This window comes from Scleropages formosus, chromosome 21, assembly GCF_900964775.1.
Source record: "Scleropages formosus chromosome 21, fSclFor1.1, whole genome shotgun sequence".
Lineage (NCBI taxonomy): Eukaryota > Metazoa > Chordata > Actinopteri > Osteoglossiformes > Osteoglossidae > Scleropages > Scleropages formosus.
In genome coordinates this window covers 23,042,305-23,064,817 of record NC_041826.1, presented here as the reverse complement: position 1 = coordinate 23,064,817, position 22,513 = coordinate 23,042,305, and the positions used below count along the sequence as shown (strand labels likewise).

General features: G+C 50.8%; 2 protein-coding genes across 4 annotated transcripts; one reads left to right on the top strand and one right to left on the bottom strand.

The window, feature by feature from the left end:
* Positions 1 to 1,074: 1,074 nt before the first annotated feature.
* On the top strand, positions 1,075 to 7,739 carry LOC108927516 (neurofilament heavy polypeptide-like). The gene is made up of 4 exons (XM_018740885.2): positions 1,075 to 2,020; positions 4,877 to 5,076; positions 5,435 to 5,559; positions 5,698 to 7,739. The coding sequence occupies exons 1-4, from the start codon at positions 1,213 to 1,215 to the stop codon at positions 7,142 to 7,144; spliced, it is 2,580 nt and encodes an 859-aa protein (XP_018596401.2). The 5' UTR covers positions 1,075 to 1,212; the 3' UTR covers positions 7,145 to 7,739.
* A 2,203-nt stretch (positions 7,740 to 9,942) lies between these two features.
* On the bottom strand, positions 9,943 to 21,953 carry thoc5 (THO complex 5). 3 transcript variants are annotated; one of them, XM_018740911.2, is made up of 20 exons: positions 21,819 to 21,953; positions 21,556 to 21,700; positions 20,948 to 21,097; positions 19,462 to 19,575; positions 18,322 to 18,419; positions 17,916 to 18,062; positions 17,335 to 17,449; positions 17,035 to 17,167; positions 16,671 to 16,748; positions 16,317 to 16,360; positions 15,842 to 15,941; positions 13,229 to 13,454; positions 13,039 to 13,140; positions 12,744 to 12,840; positions 12,353 to 12,464; positions 11,517 to 11,620; positions 11,274 to 11,361; positions 11,076 to 11,191; positions 10,281 to 10,471; positions 9,943 to 10,165 (listed from the first exon to the last, which is right to left on the bottom strand). In XM_018740911.2, exons 2-20 carry the CDS (start codon positions 21,652 to 21,654, stop codon positions 10,102 to 10,104), a joined length of 2,178 nt encoding a protein of 725 aa, XP_018596427.1. In that variant the 5' UTR covers positions 21,655 to 21,700; positions 21,819 to 21,953; the 3' UTR covers positions 9,943 to 10,101. The 3 variants fall into 3 exon arrangements, with proteins under 3 accessions (XP_018596427.1, XP_018596429.1, XP_018596428.1); XM_018740913.2 differs by having other exon boundaries at positions 13,229 to 13,337; XM_018740912.2 differs by lacking the exon at positions 11,076 to 11,191 and having other exon boundaries at positions 11,254 to 11,361.
* Positions 21,954 to 22,513: the final 560 nt, after the last annotated feature.

The following is a 22,513-nucleotide window of genomic DNA, read 5'->3' as shown; positions in this document are numbered from 1 at the left end:
CCACCAATTCATAAATCGAATCACTGGTATCAACATTTGATAATAACTAATATTGTCACCATGGAAACTGAAATAACGGCTCATCTATAATCGTTTTGGTTCACAATCCTAGACGGTCGCAGTCTGGTTTGGACTTCTGAGCAGAGGAAGAAGAAATGGATGAAAGTATGGCGCATGGAATTTTGGAGGGAATAAACCTTTGAATGACTGCCCCTAGCGGTGGCAGTGCGCACTGCAGCAGGTCGCTCCTCACAAGACATGTATTAATTATTACGCTCATTCATTTCAGTCGAATAAAAGTGAATAAGGATGGGAAAAAAGTCGGTATTATTCAGTGGCGACCACGGCAGAGCAGGGTAAAATAGTGTTTGTGCGTTAATGTACCCCAAGCACAGGAATACGGGCTGTTTGGCGGGTGGAACTCATTTCATTGTGTAAATGTTTATTCTTTTGCTGTCGGTGCCAGGGCCATTTTCTCCATAAATGTGCTTTAGAAAATTACCCTGCACAGGTTGACGGGAGCGCGCGCACCGACTGAAACCGCTTACTTCTTTAATTCTGTATGAACTGTGATGGATTAATATTTCAGGTCGCTCGGTCATTGTGAAAACTGTTGGAATCTCCTGACTGTCGACGTACTGGGAGACCAAGAAATGACTCTGTCATTATTTCGGTGCTCAAAGATAGACCATTATAATTATTATTATTATTATTAGCGAATTAAATATGGAAATTATTAATTTTTGAAGCGAACATTTTGGACCAATAAGCGTCATCATGATGTGTATCGCTCAGTGGAGTTAGACACTTATAGGAGGAGACAGGGAGGGACGGACGCTGCCCCACGGTTACAGCCTATGTGTATGACACAGTGACATTCTTATAATTATTCTCATTAGTATTATTGTTGTTACTGTGACGGCTACTATTACCGATCTTCTTCTTCTTCTTCTTCTTCTTCTTCTTCTTCTTCTTCTTCTTCGGCTGATGCAGCCTTTGTCCAAGAGCCAGCTGACGCCAAGAAGAGCGCTCCTCCGCGGAAGAGTCCGGGCGGCGCAGAAAAAAAGCGGCGCTCACGTGGCAGCTCGCGAATACGGGCTGCAACAGGTGGCGCGCGGCTCCTTTAAGGGCGCGCAGCCGCTCGCCGGCCGCCGCGCATAAAAGGGGCGCGCGGCCGCTCTCCTGCCGCAGTGCCCATCAGCACCGTCCCTCATGATGATGAGCTACGCGCTGGACAACCCGTTCGGCCCCGCAGCCTTCCGCAAGGCTGTGGGCGAGCCTCCCCGGAGCGCGCCGCGGCAGCCCGCCTCCCTGGGCTCGTCCAGCGGCTTCCACTCGCACTCGTGGTCGCGGGGCTCCGCGAGCTCCGCGGTCCGCCGCAGCCACATGTCGTCGGCCGACAGCCTCGAGTCCTTCAACGGGGACGCGCGCTCGCGCAACGAGAAGGAGATGCTGCAGGCGCTCAACGACCGCTTCGCGGGCTACATCGACAAGGTGCGGCACCTGGAGCTCCAGAACAAGCACCTGGAGGCGGAGGCGGCGGCGCTGCGCCAGAGCCAGGCGGGCCGCGCGGCCGTCGGCGAGCACTACGAGCGCGAGCTCGGCGAGCTGCGCGACCTCGTGCTGCAGCTGAGTCGCGAGAAGGCGCAGGTGCAGCTGGAGCAGGAGCGCGTCGACGAGGACGCGCAGCAGCTCAAGCAGCGGCTCGAGGATGAGGTGCGCGCCAGGGAGGAGCTCGAGGCCGCCACGCGCGCCATGGCCCGCTACATGGACGAGTCGGGCTTGGCGCGTCTCGAGCTCGACAAGAAGCTGCAGTCGCTGCAGGAGGAGGCCGCCTTCCTCCGGAAGAACCACGAGGAGGAGGTGGCCGAGCTCCTGGCGCAGATCCAGGGCGCGCAGGTCACCTTCGACGTGCGCGACGCCATGAAGGCCGACGTGACGAGCGCGCTGCGCGAGATCCGCGCGCAGCTCGACGGCCACGCGTCCAAGAGCTCCGTGCAGGCGGAGGAGTGGTTCCGAGGTGGGTCCCCACGTGGAGCCGCCGCGCAGAAACAGCGAGTCGCGGCGCTGTCCGAGGTGCTGAACGCGCGGGGGGTGGGGGGTGGAGCGCGGAGCGCAAAAGCTGGCGGATGCGGGGAAGGAGCCGAAGGGCGGTAATGACGCGCACATACAGTACGAAATATGCCCTGATCGTACCATGAATGAAGGTGATCGCAGCCCCGAGCAGCGTCGTTTTACCGTACTCAGTAATAAAAGGTCACTCCTGCAGCGAGCCCTTAGTTTTACCCCCCTTTTACCCGGAGCAGCAGTCGTGTACAGCACTACTGCGGCGGGACCGAACACGAAACGAAAGGAGCACTGAGGACCGGAGCAGAGCCGTTGGACGGTAGAGAGGGAGAGCGAGAGTATGAAGGAGAGTGTCGTGCGCGCCACTTGGGGTCACATGCAAGGTGACAGTAGGTGCACGAGCAAAGTCGCCATTTGTGCCCGTGACCCACGCGGAGCTCTTTCCTTCTTTCTTTTTCCGTTTCTGGTCAGTGCTCTCATTGCCCACATCGGTAGGCTGGGCGCATGGAGGCAGGCGGAGAGGGGGCGCGCCGCGGTGGGAACGCGCCTCCTCCGCAGTGCCGGGTGGGCTGGGCTGGGCTGGGCTGGGGTGGGGTGGGGTGGGGGGTGAAAGCTGCGCTTTTTGCCGTCGGGGGCCGCGCTGAGGAGCAGGGATGAGTCAGCACTGAGCCCCGGTCCTGATGCTGCAGGAGCGCATTACGCACACAGCTCTTCTTTTCACGCTCCACTTCAGGCACTGCCCAGTTTTTACACTCGTCATCATTGTCATGAACCTTCACTTTAACTGGCGCCTAGGGGACGTATCAATGTTCGTCCAGGCATTTTACACTGATTTACCTTTTTTTTTTCTTTAGTGTGTTCTTGTGAATTAATGGTACTATGGCAGAAGACAGTCCTAGGCTGTATTCCTAACATTACACCACCTGCAGGTCCATGATATAGCTTACATTAAATTTACATCTTTTTCTAAAGACTGATTTTTTTACTTATGTATTTACTACTACTACTACTAATAATAAATTTCATCATAATATTTTCCCACCCAACTGTGTGTGGACTAATATCTGCACACACTTTCCAGAACTGACGATAAAGGAGAATTTTTCGCTGCTTAAAATTTCTGCATTCATAAAGTTTAGTTAAAAAATTTTGTAAGTTATTCAAAGGTATACGCGGGGTGCGGTGGCACAGCGGGTTTGACCGGGTCCTGCTCTCCAGTGGGTCTGGGGTTAGAGTCCCGCTTGGGGTGCCTTGCGACAGACTGACATCTCGTCCTGGGTGTGTCCCCTCCCCCTCCAGCCTTACGCCCTGTGTTGCCAGGATAGGCTCCGGTTCGCTGTGACCCCCGCTTGGGACAAGCACTTTCAGACTGTGTGTGTGTGTGTGTTTGTGTGTGTGTGTGTGTGTGTGTGTGTGTCTCAAAGGTATACAGTACTGCATATCCTACCCTCTTTGAAACGCCATGTCATAGAATTCCGCCTCTCATTAATCTCTGTCCCTGTACCCGACACTAGGGGAAGCCCTGGGTACCATCGCCGGCCAGGCAGCCGCAGGGTGAGACTGGGAATTAAGTCGTAGTGCGTGTGTCCATGCATGTGTATTGTGAATTGCAAATGTGTGGGTCTGCCTGTGTTGGGTTGCAAATATATGTATGAGTGTGTTAGAGTTGAAGAAACATCCACACACACTTCATAGTATATTTTGACATTAACGAAAGGAAGCACAACATTTTACAAACTGGTAGCACCAGTGAACCAGTTTGAAGCAGAGAACTGAAGCTGAAAGGTGGTTTTGGGGCTTTAGAAAATAAATGGACGTTTAAAAAAGCATGCATTGGAAGATGAACTCATCTGTTTTTGATGGTTTTGTTTTTGTAATATTGTACATGCCTGTAAGGAAATTAGTGTATGTGGGACATGTCCTGTGTGCTTGTGTGTGCGTGTGCGCGTGTGTGTATGTGTGTGCAGCATGTGTGTTGTGGTGCTGCATGGTGTGCCAACCCAGACCGTGCGAATCCAGAGAAGGTCCCGTTCAGTCCTCCTCTCAGGCCCACAGTTGCAGCCAAAGCTGGAGAGCTGGTGCTGTATGAAGAAGACTGTCACCTCCTTCAAATGCACCAACATTTACAGTATTTCCCTGGAGCAGCCGTGTTCCCCGGACCAGCCGATCTGTGACTGACAGCCTCTTCCTGGTGTTAGGATTTCTGCACAAAGGACTCTAAATGTCAGACAACAATCGAGAGAGAAAATTACAAATGTTCTTTATGTACCTTTGGACAAGGTTACCAGAGGGTCACACGAATGCCACATCTTACCATGAACACATGGGGAAAAGAAGGAAAAGCAGAGAAGGACATTCCCCTCTGTCTGTGTGTACGTAATGAAGAACGTAACGGTCGTTGGCAATGCACACGTACAATCTTAGTGGCATATTGGCAATTTCCCAGAGCCAAATTATTCTGATGGGTCGCGCCTTCGGCGCTCGTTTAAGCGACAAGCCAGCAGCCCTTTACTGACATGTGTTTTGTGTTTTCAGCTTCAATCATAATCATCCCCGCGCTGATTTTTTTTTCCACAAGCGGGAAAAGAAAAAGTCAACTGGGTTTTTTTTTTTTTTCTTTTTCTTTTTCTAATTGTAACTACAAGAACAGCTAATCACTAGGCTGATGGTTCGTTTGCTTGTCACAGCACAGATTAGTGAACGTGCGGAACAAAAGAAATGGGGTTGCTGTTGGACTCCGAATGGGTGATAAGTAAAACCTGACTCGGCTGTGTTTGTGGCGCTGACCCGTCTCTGTGTTACCCGGCAGTGCGCATGGAGAAGCTGTCGGAGGCGGCGCGCTTCAACAACGATGCCATCCGCAACGCTCAGGACGAGATCTCGGAGCACCGGCGGCAGCTGCAGTCCCGCACCATCGAGCTGGAGACCCTGAAGGGGACTAAGGAGTCTCTGGAGAGGCAGCGCAGCGAGATCGAGGACCGTCACCACAGTGATGTGGCATCGCTACAGGCAGGCCATGCCCCTCGCTGTTTGCCCCCAGGCTCTGAGTGGTGCCACCTATGGCACTTTCTGAAGGGGTGCCACCATTATCACTGTTTTACTTGCGTGATTCACGTTCTGCTTACTTTGCGAAAGTAAGACAAAAACTGGGGTTGCTTCTAGTGTGATTAAATTTTGTCTTTTTTTTTTTTTTTTTTTTCTACTTGCATCGTGTTCTTACAGTGTCATGGTCCTGTTTTTTCAATACCAAATACTTTATCTTGATTTGAGCAGATTTACTGTAAGGTTGTAAACGATGGTCAGACAGTAGGCATGTGGTTAATGACACATGTAGCAATTCTAATGGCGTGTGTGTGTCTTTCTGCAGGAGACCATCCACCAGCTGGACATGGAGCTGAAGAACACGAAGTGGGAGATGGCCAGTCAGTTGAGGGACTACCAGGACCTGCTGAATGTAAAAATGGCACTGGACATTGAGATTGCTGCTTACAGGCAAGTGCACATCTTTTACGTAACATCTGCAAGGGAGCTCCTTGTAGCCCATGAGGTAACACTATGAAACGTGAATTCTGACCTACTGATATTCTTGTGAAAATACTGAAATAAATTTTCCTTTTGCCCTTCCAACAGGAAGCTGCTCGAGGGTGAGGAGACAAGGTTTATTTCTGGCCTGGGTCCTTACTCTTACATCGATAGCACCACCAAGATTTCCTCTCGGGTGAAGGTCAAATCTGAAGAGATCTCAGACACTGTCATTCTAGAGGAGCAGACTGATGAGACCCAGGTCACAGAGGAGGTAACTGAAAATGGTGAGGAGGGAGAGAAAGAAGGAGAGGAAGAAGAGGAGGGAGAGGGAGCAGGAGAAGGTGAGGATGAGGGAACTGGAGAGGGACAAGGGGAAGAAGAAGAAGAAGAAGCAGCAGAGGAGGGTCAGGAGAAGGGAGCTGAGGAAGCAGCAGAGGAAGAGGCTGAGGAAAAGGCTCAGGAGGATACCAAGACTGCAGGTGGAGAGGAGGAAGAGGAATCCAAATCACCTGCTAAATCTCCAGTTGCTCCAAAATCACCAGTAGTGAAGTCCCCAGAACCCAAATCCCCTGCCAAATCTCCAGAATCTAAGTCACCTGCAGCAAAATCACCAGAACCCAAATCTCCTGCCAAATCACTTGCAGTGAAGTCTCCAGAGCCTAAGTCACCTACAAAATCACCGCAACCCAAATCCCCCGAATCCAAACCCGCACCTGATACAAAAGCCCCCGAATCTAAGCCCCCAGCCGAGAAATCACCCACAGACAAGTCTCCTGAATCAAAATCCCCTGGAAAGAAGTCTCCAGAAACAAAATCTCCAACGCCCGAGTCCCCTGCTCAGGAGACAGCAGGGTCAAAATCTCCGGAAACTAAGTCCCCTGCAGAAGAGAAGGCCAAATCCCCCACCCCGAAGTCTCCCATCCAGGAGAAGGCCAAGACCACTCCAGAGGAGAAGGCCAAAGCAGCAGCTCCAAAGGAGGCCGCCAAGCCGGAAAAGGAGGAGAAGCCAACTGAGCAGCCCCAGGCACCCAAGGAGGAAGCCAAGAAGGAGGCAGAGCCCAAGGTGGAGGACAAGGCTGAAAGTAAGGCAAAGGAGACAGAGCCTGTGAAGAAGGCTGAGGAGAAGAAAGAGAAGGAAGAGGCCAAGAAGGAACCCAAGCCTGATGAACCTCCCAAGAAGGAGGAGGTCCCCAAAGCCCCAGCAAAGTCTGCAGAAGAAAAGCCCACCCCCAAGGTTACACCTAAAGAAGAACCTGTTGCTGCTAAGAAGGAGGACGAAAAGCCAGCGCCTCCAAAAGCAGAAGAGAAAACGGCTAAGGTGGAAGAGAAGCCGAAGGCAGCTCAGAAGGCTGAGGAAAAACCAGAGCCCAAGAAAGAGGAAAAGAAACCTGAACCTAAGAAGGAGGAGAAGCCCCAAGCAGAGGAGAAGGAAAAAGAAGCCCCAAAAGCTGCTGCGAAGGAGACTCCCAGTGCCAAAACGGAGAAAGCTGAGAAATCCTCCAGCACAGACAGCAAGGAGGCCAAGGTGACTGATGAGAAAGCAAAGAAGTGAATGTGAGGCGATGACGGTCACCAGTGGCAGGGCAGGGCAGGGCGACAGGACAAGCGACGCCAAAGAACATGCGGGGAGGGAGGAAGACACCAAGAAGCCAAACAGCCTTTTCTCAAAGTGGGTGGCCAAAGCAAGCAAGCAAGACAAGTAGGCAAGCAATAGCGTCTCTTTAGCTACTCAAACACGTGATGGCCAAACATGTTATGATAGCTTATATATATGATTGTAGTGAATGCAGAATGCTTTTATTACACTTGAATGTGACGACTGCCCCAAATAAGTGCATTTAACAAACTTCAGGCTGGGTGAAGGTATTGGTGAACACGTCTCAAAAATAGCTTTTCAAGTTAGAGCCTACAAAAAAGAAACCGACTGTGACCACGTAAATATGTATAGTGATTAATATATTTGCTAATTTACAAAAAAAAAAGCAAGGAGAGAATGTAATGACATGCTTGTTGTGCACCTTACGGTTTCTTGTCACTTTTAAAACGATGACGCTGTCTCTGTGTGTAACCAACTGATTGTTGACTGAGCAATGTATCCCCTGCTGAGAACATGCAATAATGATACAATAAAAAGAGCTGAAAAAGTACCGGAATGTTTCTTTCATTGAGCGCGTCCAAGAAAAAGGAGAAAAAAAAAAAAAAAAAATTGTGTGCAAACTCTCGGTTCGAGTTTCTCGGCTTTCAAGCTTTCGTTGCAAAATATTCGTAACGCGCTGAAAAGCTGATACCTCAAGTGCAGCCAAATCCACCCAGGTGAAGAGTGTTGGTTTGTAACGGAGCAAACCGGTTCACGGGAAATCTATGGCGCCGGGTGTCAATACTGCAGTGCGGCTGAACCCGGCTGGGCCGCGCTTCCCGGAACACGATCTCATAAATAATTCAGGCGGCGAATAGTAAGAACCTGCAGCGATTCGAGCTCCTGCTTGCGCTCATGTTAACAAAATAGCGATCGTTCGAGCATTAACCTTGAATCCTCGGCAGTTGTTGGCGCACGTCAGCGTGTCACTGCTCGAGCAGAAGGAGGCCCCACTTAACTGCTTCTCAAACCAACCCATCGGTGTTATGGGCAAAAACAAGAAATAAACAATACTAAAGTGTACAATAGCAGCAAAACGAAACCATAAACCATATTAACACGATGCTAGAACAGCTGCGTTGCAATCAAACGGTGCCGATGTCTAGTAATCAATACCAGTGGTGGACATTTTACGGTATCACTGATAACCGTAGAGCCTTAATCAATGTATTGATCACAGTGTCTAATACAACAGCAGAGGATATAGATAAATAATTCTTCACTGTTGTAAATATATTAACATGTCGAAGCCAAGTCATTGTCACTGATGTGCCGGAAAACCACCACCCCCGGGACGACCCCGGAGACACAGTATGAAAGCACCCACTGGCCGCAGAACCTCAGACAGAGAGATGTTCTCCTCACCTACTTTCCAAGGAAGGTGCAACTCTCGTGCGATACAAAAAAAGCATGTGCATTTGAGTCCGTCTGCCTGGTCTGCTGCATTTGCCATGACAGTCATACTGGGGCTTGATTGGATTTTATCTAGATTGAATAGTGCTGTTTCAGAGCCATTGCTGCTGTTTGGAAAGAGCATCAGTGTGAGAAGGTACAGCTGGAGCTGCTGGTTCAGAGCAGACAAGTGTTTGGGAATGAAAGTAAACGAGTAGAATTAGCTCCCTGCGTCAGTTCAGGGCTACTGGTGACGGTGCAAGATTTTTGAGAGCCCACTTAGGGAAGGAAGTCTAGGGTTCCAGCCGCCCTCAGAGACGCCTCTGGGTTCAGACATCTTGCTGCTCACAGAATCTTCTAGACAAGTCATGTTGTTGGGGTTACAATTCCTTGGGAAGAATGTAATGAAAAACACGGTGAAGCACGAGGGGCTTGTGGAGCAGTGCTGTCCAAAAGGCTGGGGCAAAGGTGTGTGTCCATCAAAGTAGGCTGTGGGGGGTCTTTCGGGAAGTCTCTGTCCCGGGACCATGGTATGCTGCGTATCAGACAGCCATATGCAGGTCCAGTCTGACGCGTCAAGAAATCTGCGGATTTAACCCCCAAATGGACTTTCCGGCGATCAAAGAGACAGAAGCCCAAAGCGTTTACTGCGTTTGTGTTTCTCTGCTAACATCCAGCTGCTTTTAAAAAACTTTTGAACTTGAGTGATGCTGGATAAAAGCAGCTCAGTAAATGAACACAAGTGTGGAATTCGATAAGGACTCAAGGCACAAAAATAGCTTCTTCCCTCAAGTTGTGTTCCTTACGAGCCTCCGAAATGCAAATCATAATCCGTACACTCCATACACTCCCCACACACACTTGAACGGAGAGTAAGGCTGTATTGGTTGGTCCAACACAAACGTCAAATTCCTTAAACGCAACAGGGACTCTGTCTATGTGTGTGTTAACAGCACAGACTGGGGTGTTTCACGAGGCCTCTGGGTACGGAGAAGAGCCTCTCCGCCCACCCGGGTTCCTCGTTTCAGTGACTCAGCAGACCCGGGGGGGGGGGGGGGGGGGGAGGCAACGTCACAGCGCCATTGAGCTGCAGCGCAGCACGGGCAATGAGAGCTATTTTTAGAGCCTGCTGTCATCTCCTTGTGGCTGCGAGCACTGAGCGAAAGGGGGACTGCAGCAGTAGATGCCCGATGAGTGTGTGAGCAAGTGAGTGAGTGTGTGAGTCGAGTCAAAGCAAAGTAAGAGTGAACAGGGACAGTGAGCTGTGCTCATCGCACCAGTGTGTGTGTAACCCACCTACACAACTCGTCCAACACATTGCGACAGTTGCTTAACTGCTTTTATTGTCCAAACACAGGTGCACAATTCTGTGAATATAAAACAGTGTAAAGGAGGGACACTGCGGAGGACAAAGACGACGCCAAGGGGGCTGGACTGGGGGCGGAGCCTCTCCCAACTGACACACCCAGGGCACTTCATTCTCAACGGTGGCTGAAGAAGCCCTGAGGGTGGTTGTACTTGAAGGGCTTCAGGCGGTTGGGACCCCTGGGTTAAGAAGAACAGCAAGTCTCACACTCATGCAGTCTCTCACACACACACACACACACACACACACACACACACACACACACACACACACACACACACAGCGCACGCGTACCTCACAGTGCGCAGACACATCTTTTCCCTGGGGAACTCGCGGGGGCCCTCAACGCTGTCGTCCTGCCGCTCCGTCTCCAGATAGACGTCCAGACACAGACAGAGACGCTGAAGCTGGTTCGTCAATAGCTGGTAACCCGGACGCGGCCCCTGCAGCTCGGCCCTGAACACGTTCACCTCGCTCTCCATGGCCTGCACACATGCATGCGCACACACGCAGGCAGAGACAGTCAGTCACAAACAAGGGACAACTGAGGTCACCAGATAGTGGTGTCACAAACAACAGCATGTTACCATGTTTTGTAACACTACTGTCAAGGTAAACTGATCCCCTACAATGACACAGAGCCATTCAGAGGAACTGCGTCCACCCCTCCCCCGACTGGGGCCTTAGTCTATAAAATGACCTGTTAGGCAGCCACTGTATGTTTATTTGTGATGAAAAAAACAAATTGCTTTGAAGATTAAAAATGTGTTCTAAATTTAGCAATTAACCAAAACAAATGGTAACACCAATATGTTTCATAATATATTGTAAAAAAAAAAGCCCACTGTGCTGAATAACAAGGCAAATGGGGGGGATGTGTGTGTGTGTGTGTGTGTGTGTATATTTTTTTTTTTTATTTATGTATATAAATTTCACAAGCTGCCGTAAAGTCTTTCCACTGTACGGGACTCTGTAGTATGAGCAAAGGGTGTACCACATTTAGTCAGCCTCCTGTTGAGTCTAAATGGTACAAACAGGGTAGAACCCAGAGCAGCACAGTGTGGAGAGGGACGGAAAGGGACAGCATACTCGCAAGTTGTCATCTGTCCGGCCGCTGCGCTCCCCCTTCCAGTTGAGCGACAGGGCAAATAGGGGGGTGACCTCGGGGTAGCGGGGGTTCAGCACAACCGCCGCCTGCAGGCACGCTAGGCGTAGGGGAGAGAAACACGCTAAGAGAGGACACCGCAAGTTCCCGCTGCCCTCTAACCTGATGCATACAGCACTGACCGGTGCCCCGTTCCACCACAGCCAGGAAGTAGAGGTCAGTGTCCTGGGCGAGACCTGCACGCGTCACGTGCTGGGTGTAAGGGAGGTCCTGTGGATCAGTAGAAGCCCCCATGGTCAGCATTGCTCACTCATTCTCTCTTTCACACACACACACACACACACACACACACACACACACACACACACACACACACACCAGACTCCTGCCATATTCAGTGCATACTGAGCAGCAGCAGCTCTCACCATGTATTCCTGGTGGGTGATGGTGGTCCAGCGGGTGAGGCGTGACACCACCTTGGCAGGGAAAAGGTGCTGGCACTCGCTGGACACGGGAACGATGCTGTGCTCTGCAAGGACACGATGACCCCATCAGTCACCTGACACAGGCAATCGCTGGTCACAATGGTGCGCTCAGCTAATGGAACGCTCATGCTCCCCGTCACTATGGAAACTGCAGCAGAAACCATGGCGTCACTTTTCTTGAGGCCTCCTATCCTCCATCTTTGCAACACACCCAAAACCGTAGCATACACCAGACCCTCGTGCTACACACACTGGACTTACAAATTTACAAAGACACACACGCTTTTCCTTTTACTTTCACTTGTATATTTCCAAAAATTTGTTTGAGTCAAAGTAACCTGTAATTCCACATCTGGCCAACAGCAGGCAGTAAAGTGTGGGACCCAGATCCTTCCACTCACTTGCAGTGTTGACAGCTGGTGTTTGGTGTCAGTGTTGGTGATTAATAACAGGAATAGGAACACCGCATGTTTACAGTCGTTAGCACTAAATAGGAATTTAGGGAGACTTTCTTCAACCCCGTCATCTGAAATCAGTTTTCACTGTAATATCAAAGGAGTTAATGTTAAAATAAGTCAGTTTTTTTTATTTATAATGGTAAATCAAAAAGTATTCACAGTAATATTTAATTTCTAGAACATTATTATGGATACATTTTGACTTATCCTCATTTATAACTACCTAGGCCAGAGATGGGGGGTGTGTGTGTGTGTGTCTGCGTATGTCACTGTGCCCCAAGGCCGTCTGCTAGCAGAGAAGCTCCAGGCAGAACTCACCCAAGGAGGAGAACTGCTTGTGCAAAGCGAGGCGTGACTGGAGTCGGCCCTGCAGCAGCTTCATGGTGCTCTCCATGTGGCTGGCGCTCAGGGACTTCCCTCCGGAGACAGCCTGCAGGCAGGGGTCAGCACACTGAGTTGCACACCCTCATGCAAAATTTGTAGCACAGGCACGCACGCACACATACACACACTTGTGTGCTAATTAACAGATAATGAATAACTGAGTAATAAAATTGTAAGCGTGTCTGTAAATGCTACAGTTAAAGGCTCACGTCGATAATGGGGTGAAATTCAGCAACGTTTCCAACAAAGAAAGGATTCAGTATGTTGCTGCACACAACGCACAACAGACGTAGCCAGCCACCAAACACGGTGAGCTGTCCTTTACCTCTGGCCTATCACTAGGGAACTGCAGCCCGCCGAGGTTCTGCACCCAGATGTACGGGTGACCCATCTCGCCCACGTAGTCCCCAAATGTGGTGATCCTGCAAAGAGAGTGCCCCCTTTCACCTGACGTCCCACAGCAACTGTCTCGCAGCTCACAGGAAGCCGTGGACTCCATCATTAGTTCCACCGCCTGTTCACCAAATTGTCCACACGCTCAGAGCACCACCAGGCTGAGCAGCGAGGGCCAAACGCCTGGTAGATACGAAGCCTGTACTGATCCGCGTGAGGAGCCTTACCCCACTTTATCGAACTGATAGCGGTTGGCAGGGTTCGGCGTCTCCATGCCTTGGTCATCGGCGTACAGACAGCTGAGCAGGGTGTCAGGGTTCAGCAGCTCCCTGCACCACAAAGGAACATGCATCAGGGGGACGTCGCACTGCAGCGCCCTGCACCGGCAACAGAAGTGAAGCACCCGGAGAACCGTACCCGGCACTGACGGCTCCCACCAAATCTGTGGCCGTGGACACCTTCGCCTTCACTGTCATGATGTTCAGGTTCATCAGGTAGTAGAAGTGGAGGTGGAGCACATTGCCATCTGTGAAAGGAGCATCAGGCGCAGTCAATGAACAGCCGGTGACTGGAAACCCGAGCGCTGCGGCGGGACACCCTCCCTTACGCACAGCTGCTGGAGCAACAGCAGGGACTCCAAAGCCTGCAGTACAAGCGCAAACACGGCACCGATCAATAACCAGTCAACGGGACCTTTCTTCCAGGGTACACTGGGTATCTCACTCAAGAACAACCACTGGATCACTCCCCCTGCACTCCACAGAAGAAAACAAAAGTTAGATACGTGAAAAGGAGGCAGGCCCTCGACCGCAACTGCGCACACATGGTCCAACAAGAGCCTTGTGCGCTGGAGCAGAAAGGCACCCCGTTATGATACGAGAGTACGCAGAACGCAGCGGTCGGGCTTTCGGGCAAGACGGCATCCCCCTTATCCCATGACAGCCCTGCTCATTAGCATGTGGAGGAAAAAGGCTGAAAAATGTGTGCCACCTAAACGCTGAACACTGCAAAAATACTGACGTGGAGTTTCTGTTAATGAATGAGCTTCTCGAACAGGGAATAAAGGGAGCTGCAGAGATGTTACATTCCATGTGTTATAGACAAATTGCGCTCTGTATGTAGAAGAGGTCTTTCTCACACACACACACACACACACACACACACACACACACACGGCCATTACCCAGATCGTACCGAATGCCCCTCTCCATTACTTCCTGTCCGCTACTGTTCTCTACCGGCACAATAGCTTTGCTGAGTCAGGCCATTTGCATTCATTACTTGAACACACTTTAAGAAATCCATTTCTGTATCCAAATTCAGCTCTCCTCACAAGCTGCACTGGGTTCAAACAACTCCTGCAGTCTCCATTACTACTGATTAGGGCGGTCACGTCAGGTAAGGAGCTGCCTGTGCCAGCAGAGGCGTAACCGTGGTAACGGGCAGCGTACTGCCCATTAAAACAGCACTACGCCCTCAGTCAGCAGCTCTGACCCCCGTGTCCTTGGTCTGAAATGCGTCAATTCCCCTAGCAAGGTGTGTCATCGCCCAGCTTAGACACACACACACACACACACACACACACACAAAGAGCTGGAGTGTGCCTCCTGATGGGCACTGTGAACCTGTGGCCAGCAGGTGATCCAGGAGGTTGCACCTTCCTCTAGAGTTCCCATCCTCTCCTGCATACGGTTACACTGTCTGCTGAGCAGCAGCAGCAATCAGGGTAATACTGTGGTGCAGTGCAGTATGTTCCTGCTGTGCCCCATTACTCCCGTTCACAGCAGCACGCTCCATAGCAGAGAAAGTATGACGCAAGATGCATGAAAGATGACTGACGACTGCTACAGTGTGTGTGCGCGCACACTCACATACTGGTCCACAATCTGAGTTAACTGACGCAGGGGGGCATCACACATGGGAAACATTATTATTCCTGCAAAGGGGGTCATATTTGCTGATTTCTCGCTCCGACGCTCCCCCCTCTGCAGCGTGACTGGAGGAGTGTGTAACACAAGCGGGCCTCACACACGCGTGACCTTGGAGCTCCCGCAGGCGTGCACTGCGGTGAAGGCCCCGCACTCTGCTGCGTGTGGAGCAGCAAGCCAGGGATAGTGTTTCGCCTGCAATGCAGAGACGGCCACTCCCTCCTTGCGTTGCTGCCTGCTGCCAGGAGGGGGCAGTGATGTCCCCGTCATCCTCACACACGCACACCGATGGGAAGCAAAGATGCTTCGCTAACCACCCCTTGGAGGATGACAGGAGTTCCAGGGGAAACTGTTACAACGAGATTCCCGAGCAGGAGCCAGGAAATGTGGAAAAGAGCCGACAGATTCTCATAAAGCTGCATCCTTTTCGCGTGGCCGCCATTAATGATTCACTGCAGCACCATCAGCGTGAAAGCTGGAATAAACAGGATATAATTAAGGTACAGATGACAAGACAGGAGCAGTTCAGCACTGCAGTAACTACACTCCTCCTCTAGTCAAGACACCACCACCAAAGCACCAGTGTCTCTGCAGAGAAAATGGCCACACAGACAAAAGGTTCAGCCCTGATGTGCAAAGGGAACCTTTAGGGCCCTTCCTGTCTCAATACGAGTACGCACACACGCGTATACATTAAAAAGCCAGCCTCAACAGAGGGTGAATCACTGCAAGTGGCTCAGTGTACAAACCTCACACTTTGTGGAAAAGTGTTCGACAAACAAAATTAAACAATAACAGCCATGTGTGACTGAGGTCAAACTTCAGTGTGGTTTAAACCCAAGGCTACTGTGTTATACATCCTGGTAATTTTAACAGTACTTGGGGTAAAAGCAAAAGTGACTAAAGTGCAAGAAGGACAAGGTTTAAAATCTTTAATAATATTGATTCATTTGTGATGGCAGCATATCAATGGTGGTTAATCTTAAGCAGCGCCTTTATATAAAGGAGTGTGTGTGTGCACGCGCGCGCATGTGTGTGTACCTGGACTCCTGGACACCACTGCATCCAGCACAAGCTGTCGTGCAGGTGCTCCCTCACCCACCTTTACACTTGAGGTCAACGCAAAGGGACAGCGGGTGGCGCTTCAGCATCTCCCTGCGCTTGTCGTCCAGCTGCACGCCGAGTGTCGGCCGCCGGCGCTTCTGGAAACGGACAGCGTGAGCGACATCCACTTACACACTGAACCCCATGGTGACAGTGCTGCCGATACCCCCCTCTGATGATATTACAATCCCCAGCTATGTATGGTTTGGGCAAAAAAGAAAAGGGTTCCCCCCCCAGAATTCAGAGAAAATCCCTGCAGAGCATCTCCTCGCAGTGGTGAAGGAAGTGATCGATTCCAAGTGTCCTTTTCCACAGGGTGAGACAGAGCGGCTGAGGAAGCAGCAGCAGCAGCACTGGACAGGAGCCCAGAGACACCAGCGACAGTGCACCCACTGACCCCTGAACGGGCTTCTCCGGCATTGGCGTACAGCGCCACCTCGTGGTCTGATGGGGCAGGACGCGCCATCACTCACCGTGTTCTGTGGCTCGTCCTCGGTGTCAGAGTCACTCTCGTCATCTGGGAAGGACACAGAAAAACGTGCGTGGCAGCACTGGTGGCGTGGCGCACACACATGCAAACACACGGGTTCGACAGCTCCTCGTACACACAGCATTCACACTGAAGCGGGGCACAGCGCACACCCCGCTGCTGCTCACCAACATACATCATATTAAAAACAATGGAAAAAATTCATTTGTGTTTCACGACACCTGCGTTTACTGTGCACGGAGCAGGTCAGCCCAGATACCGTGTTTTCACCATTGCCAGGAAAATACCACACAGCACCTGTCCTGTGGCTGCTGCTCTCCTCCCGCTCCCCACTTACCTTGGGAGTCTTCAGGTGGCTTAGACAGGGCTTTGGCCTCATCCACGTCTCCGCTAACGGACACACTGATGTTTTTGTCTGAAAAACACAAGCAAAGAGCGCTGACTCACACACAGCAGCCACAGTACTGAAAACACTGTGCCTCTAGGACTCCTTTACTGGCACCAGCACTTATGTTCCCTGCTAATGTGGACAACACTGGCAGAAGACGAGTGGATCTGAGGGCCCACAATCAGTAACGTGGTACGCATGACACAATGTGGCCGCAAAGACTCAGTTTCCCGCACAGCGAATACGAAAGACGACCGCAACACAGGGACGTGCCGAGAACACACTAGAGCTACATTTGGGAACAGAGACTCACCACAGGCCTGGCTGTAGGCATTCGCTTGAACCAGCAGCACGTACAGGGGCGGTGGCAGGTGCCTCGCCACCTCGTTCTGCTTCTGCACCTGCTCGAAGGGCATGGACAAGTACTCCTGCACCGGGAGGGAGGCCTACGGAACGGTTTGGGCATAACATTTCAAACAGGGCTTTCTTCAGGGCCCTCATTGCTCCCTCACACACAGATGCTCCAGCAGTGGGAACAGTAAGGAGTTACGGAGGAGGCATCATCACCACGGTAACAAAGAGCACCGTGTCACAGGTAGGGGCGGGGCTGCACCTGCATGATGGCGTTGAGGCCGGGCTGCAGGCTGCTCAGGTACTCCTTCTTCACCTCGATGTTCTTCAAGATCTTCTCCTTGCTGGCCAGAGAGTCCTTGTACTTCTCGGCAAGCCTGCAGCAAGGAGAAGACGCGAGTCACACCACAGCCTGGAACCTGGCGCCTGTCGTCACTGGGATACGGCTACAGGATGTGGTGAAGGACTGCATTCGCACCTGTGAATCATCTCAGAGCACAAAAGGGAAGTGTTTGCTTTGGAAAGTTTGAGCGGCACTCAAAGGAGAACGATGCGACACAGGACTGAGGGGAACACAGAGGAGAATTATTTGAACTCAGCCACCGACTGTAACCCTTCACCCTTAACGTACTGTCTGTGGCCTTCAGAAAGCCGTGAAGAGAGAGTGGTCTGACACACAAGACAGAGTCACACATCCCCTCATGCAATCAGTCAGTGCCACTGATCCCACAAGAAACGTACTGCGGCTGCTTTACCAGGGTAACAAGCGTGGGTGACAAATTCTCCTTTACAACTAACACCGTTTTATGTGGTAAAGAGAGGCAAGGGAGTGCAGCGCCACACCTCTTCCTCTGCTCCAGCTCCCAGTCGAGACGCGCCAAGGTGAGCTGGTGAGGGTCCTCCTTGGTCAAGTGAGGACGCGAGATCTCGGGAGGGGCCTCCTTGAAGAACTCATCCACGCTCACCAGTTCGATCTCCTCGTGTTTGGACCTGGAGATGGACAGGAATTCATTCGCAGAATAGACACGCCCTGGAGACCTTCTATGTGCTCTGGAGCATCTCACTTCCGGACAACAAAAGCAGGTTATCGATCGCTGAAGGAGGTCCTGCTGTTGGACCCTCGAGCAATGAATGCTCTGAGCGAGAGATTCAAGAAGCGAAACGTGTGGAAGAGCAAGCAAGACCTCGGACGAACGTGCTAGCATAGGTAGCGCCTGCTGACATTCCCTCACTGTAGCGGTGGACTCACTTGAACTCGAGACACTTGCTGATCTCCTTCTGGAGGTGCATGACTTCGTAGAGCAGGTTCTGCAGCTGCAGGTGCAGGGCGTCCACCCGCTGCTTGGCCTAGAAGGGACGGGATGGGAGACACACAGAGCAGATTGGCGAGAGCCACACTCTTCCGCTGACACACACCAATTGAAAACGACATTTATTCGTGGGGACACCCTCCAAAATAATCAGCTATTATTAGAAAATAATCCAGTTATTTCCACTGTATTTTCAACAGTGTCCACAGCGACAGGACCAGGCTCTTAGCATTTGAACATATATGGTACCATCGTCCCTCTCATGTACCGCACAAGTGACACTTGTTCTCTGCTGGACAGGTGTCACAGCACAAAAATCTTAGTTAAATAATGGAAAAAAAAAAGTGTTTCATTAACCAGTTTATGGTATTACATAATATCTTTAGTTATGAATAAACAACATATTAATTTTCCAAAATATTTCAGTTTATTCAGTCCTTTCTTTGCTTTGCCAACCCATTTGGTGCATGGAGGTTCTCGGTTCTGGCTCTGTTGTGGTCGAACAACCTCCCCCTCTCTCTCAGAACTGCTGAATCTCTGTCCACATTATAAAAGGGTCTGAAATCTCACCTCTTCCAGACTCACTTTGCCCATCATCTCTCAAGTTCTTGTAAGGTGTAAATATTCATGCATCATAACGTTAAGATCATGCTCGGATACGTCTTTATGCAGCTACTCCTGTAACGTAGGTAAATGTGTATCTCCAAAAAAAAATCAGGAGGAAGGTTATCAGGAATCGTTGATATTAAGTTTTATGCAGCTACTCGTGTGATGAACATTACTTAAGTGTTTGTGTATCAAATTGCTGTCTGAAGGACTCAAGAATCACATTTCAGCATCTAAGTGTTTCTTCCTGCTAATGTAATGAACACACTATTTTCTATGGGATCTTCATCGCTTTGGAGAAAGCGTCTGACAAATGAATACATGTAAATATCTTTCTGTGTGACCTGTCACTGTAACCAGCAGAGCAGGGGGGGCCGACTGACAGACACACACAAACACAGACTCGCAGAGGGGAGGAGGGCCTCCTGTGTTAGAGCCATGGGGACAGGTGCCATGTGCGAGGAGAGACAGACCTCGTGCGTCTGGTCGCGACCCCGCTTCAGTCTCATGTGTGCCAAGCGGTTGAGCTTCTTCAGCGTCATGAAGTGGATGCAGCCCTGCATGCGGCGCTCCTCAATTTCCACGCACTGCAAAGCAGAGAAAGACACACACTCACACACACTGATGACAATACACAGTGACACAGTTGGTAGCACTGCTGTCTCACAGCGCCCGGGTGGTGCGAGAGGACGTGGGTTCGATCCCCACTCAGTCTGTGTGGAATTTGCATGTTTTACGTGTGTCTGCGTGGCTTTCCACTAGGTGCTCTGGGTTCCTCCCACAGCTTAAAGACATGCTGTTCAGGTGGATTGCTGACTAAAATCACATTGTGTGTGTGACCAAGAGAAGGAGTGTATGGATGCCTGACTCATTCTAAGTAGTGTATCTAGGAGTATAAACCGTGGGTAAATAAGGTGTGGGCAGATGATACTACATAGTGTTCATTGAAAGTTGCTTTGGAGAAAAGGGGCAGCTGGACATGGTGCAGTGTTTGAGGGTGCTGCCATTGGACACAAAAGGTTGAAGGTTAGAATCCCACATCTGGCTGTAGTACCCTTGAGCAAAGTACTTAACCTGAATTGCCCCAGTAAAATTACTCAGCTGTATAAATGGGTAAATAATTCTAAGTACACACACATCAGCTAATTGAATAAATGTAAAATACATAAATAAATGTAACTAAATCAAACACTTTAGATTTATCTACCTGACACTTTTCCCCAAAGCAATATGTTAAGCTACTTACAATTTATCCATTTACACAGAGAGTAATTTTTACTGTATTAGTTTAGGATAAGTACCTTGCTCAACAGTACAGCAGCAGGAAGTGGGATTCTAACCTGTGATCTTCGGGTCCAAAGGCAGAAGCTCTAACCACTACACTACCAGCTGTAATAATGTACTACAAATTTACTCATTTACTGCGTGTGAGCCATTTAGTCGAGGACACCTACACCACACGCTGCTTCAATAAGACGATGCGCTTCATGAAAGATCACAGTCACCCCGCACGGGCTCTTCCCTGCCATCTGCAAAACGGCTTAGGTCTATTCGAACCCGCACAGCTGGGTACAGGAACAGCTTTTACCCCACTTCTGTAAGACTATACAACACTAATCAATGTGCCACCTTTAGTAACTAGAGTTGGACTGCTCCACCCAAGCACATTGGTAAATTACACTGTAACTTCAAGCATTCTCATTCTCTCGTTCTGAGTTCTCTGGCTGTCAACTGGCATTATTGTTACTACTGTTACCATTATTTATTGCTGTTGCTGTTGCACTACTCACTGCCATTGTCATTATTTTGTTTGTGCAGTATTTCTATTGTCTCTATCTTTGTCCATGGTCTGTGGAGAAGCATTCGGGAAGAATTTCATGATACTTGTACCTATCATGACAATAAACTTGAACTTGAACCCACCCGGGTCTTTCGGCTGCAGAGCAGAACAGGACTCACCCCGTCTTTGGCGCCGGCGACCTTCAGCTCGTGGATCTCGGCCATGAGGCGCGCCAGGCTCTCGCACGTGCACTTGTACAGGTCGTAGTCCTGCGTGGGGTCGCGACCCTCCAGCTCCACCTCCTCGTTGTAGAGCCGCACGTCCTGCACCTGCGAGACGCCGCGTCCGTTAAGTTACAGCTGCGGTCACGCTCACCTGGATGACACTTCTCTCAAAGGGACCCAGTTTACCCCGGTACACAGCAGGGCCACGTTTACCTTGTGTTCGCTCAGGCACCGCCATCAGGTACTACGGAAGGTGGTGGAATCCAAACCCGGGTCCGCTGAGCACAAGGCCGCGGCAGCTCTAACCACTATGCCGCCTGCTGCCCTTCGCAGGGATACAACGCTAACTTTACTCTGATTTACCCCTTTACGGAGCAAAGGAGGAGTTCTGCTGTACGAGGTCAGGGTCGGACCCTGGAATCCAGGCTGGATCTGGGAGCACTACGTACTAGTAGTAGTCACTAGGCGCCACCTGGAGGCCGCTAAGCGCTGTAAACAGTGTACTACTACTAGTCTAGTGGGGGGTAAAACAGAGTGTGAGCCTGGGTGTCGCCGGCGCTCACCGCCGGCTCTCCGTCCGCGCGACCCCTCTTCCCCTCCGGGGTTCCGCCCTCGCTGCGGATCACTTTGGGCTTCCGCTTCTTCGCCGCCTCCGCCGACATGATGCCGGTGGCCCGACTCGGTCCGACTCTGCTCGACTCTGCTCTTCTGCACACAGCCGCGGGAAACACACACACACGACGACGTTGACTGAGTCACTCAGTCTCACTCACAAAACACAAACATGAAACAACGGACTGCGGGGGTTGGCGCCACGCGCACTCACCTCTGTGAGGCGAAACACTAAAAAAGCGGCGTGAAGAAACAGCTAAACTCCTCTTTCTCTCTCCGTGTGTGTTACGGCGACAGTTGATCCAGAGCGCGCGACAAACTGCAGGAGCTGGAACGCATTTCCGGTCTCCCTGCAGGCCGAACTGCAAGGGAGCGCTGCGCTGCCGCCCCCTGGTGGCGCGGAGGCCGAACGAACGGCTATTCGTGAGACCCCCGTTGACGCGCCTTTCCGGAGCCAACAGGGACCCCCACGTGGTTACGGAAAAATGTGTGATTTTGGTGCGTCGAGGCTAATTTCTCACTAGTGACATACTGTGAGAAATAAATGCCTTTTCTTCACCTCTATCTCTCTGTCCTCTCTGTTCTTCTGGTGTGACTGTGTGTGTCGGACCTGTTAAGAATGTGCGTGCAGATTGAAGTTCCTCTACTTTTCTCTCTTTTGTCTATCATGCTGAGGGCAAACGGACGCGACTGATATCCTCCTTATGTGTATAACCAATCACAGTGTTATTACCTATAGTCTTGTCCCTAGACCTCGACTCACTTTCTAAACCAGTGAGAACTTATTTCTTTGTTCTGCAAAATAATATATAATCTTTGTGCACATGATCATACAATAAACTTGAGGAGGAGGAGGAGGATTTGGAACGAAACACGGCTGCTTGTTCTTGTGTCCTGCTCCTCCCAGTG